This window comes from Prunus dulcis, chromosome 7 (genome assembly GCF_902201215.1).
Source record: "Prunus dulcis chromosome 7, ALMONDv2, whole genome shotgun sequence".
NCBI lineage: Eukaryota > Viridiplantae > Streptophyta > Magnoliopsida > Rosales > Rosaceae > Prunus > Prunus dulcis.
Window position 1 is genome coordinate 2,642,968 of NC_047656.1, and position 5,267 is coordinate 2,648,234.

General features: G+C 35.8%; 1 protein-coding gene across 1 annotated transcript; it reads left to right on the forward strand.

Annotated features, from left to right (window-relative positions):
• Nucleotides 1-378: 378 nt before the first annotated feature.
• LOC117636004 (probable arabinosyltransferase ARAD1) lies at nt 379-4,735 on the forward strand. Its single transcript, XM_034370420.1, has 2 exons — nt 379-2,102; nt 4,016-4,735. Exons 1-2 carry the CDS (start codon nt 1,134-1,136, stop codon nt 4,568-4,570), a joined length of 1,524 nt encoding a protein of 507 aa, XP_034226311.1. The 5' UTR covers nt 379-1,133; the 3' UTR covers nt 4,571-4,735.
• The last annotated feature ends 532 nt before the right edge of the window (nt 4,736-5,267 follow it).

The following is a 5,267-nucleotide window of genomic DNA, read 5'->3' on the forward strand; positions in this document are numbered from 1 at the left end:
TTGCTCTACAAAATTGTATATAAAATAGCGGGAGTTATTTTAGTTTTTCCCTAATAAAAGAAGAGATTATAACTTGAGACTTCTTTTAATATTAGTGCGACAAATATCATTAGAATAATAACTAGTCGGTAAAATACGACATTCACTCTTGCATGAAGTCTTTCTCAAAATAATATTGTGCCCGATAAATAGTTGTTTGCTACGTTAGCATAATTAGCACAATGATGATTGAGTTAAAATTAAGTAGCAAAAATAATTGTTTTCACGTATATAATTAATTAACAACAACTAACAAGAAGTCACTATTCATGACCAAGGAAAGAAAACAGGAGAGCTCAAGAGCCCGCGTCCACAGATAGACCCTATTCCAACGCTTCCTAGTCCTTTGCTTAGTTGAGAAAATAGAGCGAAACTCAATTTCTCAGTGTCAAAATTTGTCCTCTAATCAACAAAAAACATCAACTGCTCCAACAACTTCTGTTGTGTTGTTTCCATTCCTTTCCTCTACGGTAAGAATCCACTCCATATTCTTCTTCAACAAATCAAACACCGACATTGCATTTCTCTCTGTTTTTCTATTCTTTCTGGTGCTTAGGTTGGGTTTTGGATTCTTTCTCTTGCTGGGTTTGATCACATTGGGTTTGAATTCATCTGGGTTTTTTTGGTTTTCTCGTTTCCACCTCTTTTTGAGCTGATTCTGTGTATTTCTCTGTTTTTTGGTGCTTAAATCATAGTCAATGTAGCGACGGGGAGAGAAAATAGTGTTATGAACATAATGAGATCTGTTTTTATGGGTTAGTTCACTATCTTCAATCTGTTTTTTTTTGCATTAGACCCCAATCTAGAGTTTCTTTTCTCTCCTGGGAGTTGAGGTGTTGAAAGTTTCTGCATTATACTAGAATCTCTTGGTCACCAATGTCTGTTGTTGTGGTTGTGGTATCAAATGATCTGTGGGCTCTATTCTGATCAGCGTTGGATTCTTTCAGCTAAATATCACAGATTTTCTTATTCTCTGATGTGTTTTATTGATCATTTAGTTTAATTCTCTTTGGATTTCATGATTTTCAATCTGCTGGGCATTAATAATCATGATTCATAGAACATGTTGTTGATACTTCGGGATTGGAATTACAATGGCTGAAAGGCATGCCTCATCTCTCGCGGTTAATACGCGGAAATCTTTGTTTTGTTTATTTATACTTACATCAACACTCTTCATATTATCTTGGTTCTTTGTGTTGCGTTCAACGGGCAGTCCTCACTTTATTGACCATAAATTATTACCCAATTCCAAGCTTCTTGCTATGATTGATAGTGGTATTTCTGGAAGTGAGAGTCAAAATGATGTTGAACCCTCAGTTGGGAATCGATCAATCCTCGTGGATAAAGAAGAAGAAGAAAAACCAACAATTTCGTCCCAAGACAAAGAAGCATCCCAAGCTAACAATGATGTGAAATGTAACACCAATGGAAAATTAGCTCTCAAGGTATTCATGTATGATTTACCCCATGAATTTCATTTTGGACTTTTAGATTGGAAACCCCAAGGACGTAGTGTTTGGCCAGATCTTCAAACTAAAGTACCTGCTTATCCTGGTGGGTTGAATTTGCAACACAGTATAGAATATTGGCTGACATTGGACATCCTTGCTTCAGAACTTCCCAATCCCCCAAATGTACGTACTGCAATAAGAGTGCAGAATTCTAGTGAAGCTGACATTATTTTTATACCATTCTTTTCTTCCTTAAGCTATAATCGGTTCTCGAAGATAAATCCACACCAAAAGAAGAGTAATAACAAGTTGCTGCAAGATAAATTGGTTAAGTACGTAACAGCTCAACAGGAATGGAAGATATCAGGGGGAAGAGACCACTTAATTGTGGCTCACCATCCAAATAGCCTTCTAGACGGAAGGATGAAGCTTTGGCCTGCAACATTCATACTTTCAGACTTTGGGAGGTATCCTCCAAACATAGCAAATGTAGAGAAAGACATCATTGCCCCCTACAAGCATGTAATCAAATCCTATGTGAATGACTCGTCTACTTTCGATAGTCGTCCAACTTTGCTATACTTTCAAGGTGCAATATATCGAAAAGATGTAAGTACTCTTTCTCCTTTATTTACATTGTTTGGTCGTTTCTGCTAACCTTTGATGAAAAAAAAATCGTGTAATTTTGCTGGGTCTTGATTTTAACATTCACTGGACAAAATTTAAGCTCAGACTTGTGTGCTAGTAGAAAGGCTAATGTTTCTTCTTCTTTATTTTCTAGTCTCTGCTTCACAATTGTGTTAATGCTTACTGCCATATTTGAGCAACTCAAGGTAGAATCTAGATACTCTCCAGGGAATTTCCTATTAGTGACATCAAACTATGTTAACTAAATTTACCTAAGAATTCAAAATAAAGTTAAAGAAATATGCAGCTTCAATAAATGATGCATGACATATAGTATAACGAGCTTGTAAGTATTATATATGTGTTTTTCACTGCAATGCAATGTTATTATTATCTAGTTCTAATTCGCATGCAGTGCAGAGGCCAAGAGAGCAATCGTAGTTGTACAGATTTGAGTGTACATGTTGTATTTGACTGTGAACTTGGGGCGCTAGAAATGGCATACATAGAAGAAATGATTCAACATTTGAGGGTTACATGTTAACTTGTTCTTATAGTGTGGGAAAGAGATGCAATATGCAGAATGCAACATAAAATGTTGAACGTTTTCATCCTTATTTGTCTGTTAGTTATTTTATTTATTTATTTTTTCCCATTTGTTCATTTTTCAAAGCTGTAGATTCTTTTAAAGCTTCCTTTCTTGGGATGATTCTCTGTAAAATGGACGAAACTTCTGTCGAGTATGTTTGCCTTTAGTTGGCACATGAAAATGTGTTTGATTTTCGTAGTTCATAACTTCATCATCATATTTCCAGAAGGTGAATCATGAAAAGCAGAGTTCTTTATGGTCTTCTTTATTTAAAATTATATGAAACTTTTCTATTTTAGAGATGCACAGACATCAATTTTCTGCATCACCTCCGAAGAACATTTAATGTAATGGGAGAAATATATATGGAACTCAGCCCTTGTGTCAGTTAATTGTTAGATTATCTTTGCCTTCTTGTTTTTATCCTTCTAGTCGCTTACTGTTCACTTTAGTACTTAGTACCCTTTCTCTTAGTATGAGTTCCATTACCTTCTGAAAAATGAAAAACTACATGGTAAAGATTTGCTGATAGTTCAATTGTTAATTTCAGTGCACAATTCTAATTCAACATATTGTTTTAGAATTTTTTATTTATTATGAGTACATGGCCGCTTCAAGGTTATTTGATCTGCATCTTGACACCATTAAACTCCTTCCAGCTTCTCAGCCATTGTATTATGCCCTCTGAGCATTTCTCAATGTGATGGCTTGATAGTAGATATATTCTACAATTCCTTCAGAGTTCTAAAGAGGAAGCATCCCTCTTGGATTCATGTTTATTAGAAAGCATCATGCTGCAGTTATTCACTATGCTTCACTACAGAGTCACATATTAAGTTCAAGCGTTTGTTATTTAGAAGATGACATTGACAAGTATTTTCAGATCATGTGTTTGCCTTGTTGCTTGGCATCTACAGTGTCGACTATATGTGACAAGCTTCCTGGGTGGATGGTCCCATAATTTTTATAAGTTTGCTGTTTTTCTTCCTTTTATGTTTGTTTCTTGTTGTTGTGTTGGGTGTTTTCTGTAGATATTCCTAGGTTCTATCTACATAGTATATGTGGATGTACAATTTTAGGCTATATGGTAAAGTATTACCAAGAAAATAATTTTCCAATCTGACGTGTTCTTTCTTCTGAGTGTTGACTAATTGGACATGATCCACCTTTACTTTTTTTAGTTCAGATTGTTTATGTTGTGAAATTTTTGCCCTCTGTTTCTCTTTGTCCTTCATTGTCTGTTTTGGTCTAGGTTGCTTGTTCATTACCTACTCATGGTCCTGACTTTCTGGTTCTACATGTTTAGGGTGGCTTTGTTCGGCAAGAGTTATTCTATCTCCTACAAGACGAAAAAGATGTACATTTTACATTTGGGAGTGTTCAAAAAGATGGAATCAAGAAGGCTTCACAGGGAATGCACACCTCAAAATTCTGCCTCAACATAGCCGGTGACACCCCATCATCAAATCGTCTTTTTGATGCTATTGCTAGCCACTGTGTCCCTGTCATCATCAGTGATGATATTGAACTCCCATATGAGGATGTGCTTGACTACTCTGAGTTCTGCATCTTCGTTCGAACAAGGGATGCTCTTAAAAAAAACTTTCTCGTAAACCTCACCAGGAGCATTGGGATGGATGAGTGGACGCAAATGTGGAGGAGGTTGCAGGAGGTTCAAAAATTCTATGAGTTTCAGTACCCATCAAAGGAGGGTGATGCTGTCCAGATGATATGGCAAGCAGTTGCTCGCAAGGTTCCTGCTATAAGAATGAAGTTAAACAAGTCTAGACGATTCTCTCGTTCATATGTCCGCAAGGAGAAGGGGTTAAGCAGGATACCATCACCAAGTAACTTTTGGTAAGGGAATTAACACTCTTTGTGGCCCTGCAGCTTTTCTGACTCTTAACCACCACACAGGACCGAAATTATCAATTACAGTTTTGATAAGATACTAGAAACGGCAATGTGAAATTAACTTTCATTTGTTCCAATATGAGATAAAACTAGCTTTACTATACCTTTGAAATCCATTTGTTCTTCTACTCAGGATGTAATTTAGTTGGTGATTTCATTTATACAGAAAATGTTGCAAGTTGAAATCTTTCTCTTCAAATTTGTAATTGTCTATAAAGTTTCGTGCATGTCTGTAATGTGTGAAATAAGAGCCTACTACACACTTGACCAAATATCAACTTACATATCAACTTATAATCCAATTTACTTCCAAACATCAACAAAATAGTTGATGCAGAATGCGTAGGATGCAGGAATCATTGATTAGTTTCTTAAGTTCACTAGTTTTCCAAATTCTAGTAGCATCTCTACTTTTCCAGATTTGCCGATTTCAATGTTAGAATTTATGTTTTAGCAAGGGATTTTTATCCTATTATCTCTAGGATTTCCAGATTTCTAGTTTGCTATAAATATCCCCATGTAGTTCTTTCAAATTCATATTTCAATATTGAGTAAACCTTTTCCTAAAACTCTCTAATTTCTGCCATTTCTTTCGTCCCTTCTGTTTCGAGTGCTTAATCAACTACCTAGGGGCTGTGCTACAT

Excerpts from the sequence above, each read along its gene's own strand:
- LOC117636004 (XM_034370420.1), top strand. The coding sequence starts at position 1,134 with ATGGCTGAAAGGCATGCCTCATCTCTCGCGGTTAATACGCGGAAATCT. Across the intron at positions 2,103-4,015 it reads GTGCAATATATCGAAAAGAT|GGTGGCTTTGTTCGGCAAGA; the intron begins GTAAGTACTCTT and ends CTACATGTTTAG.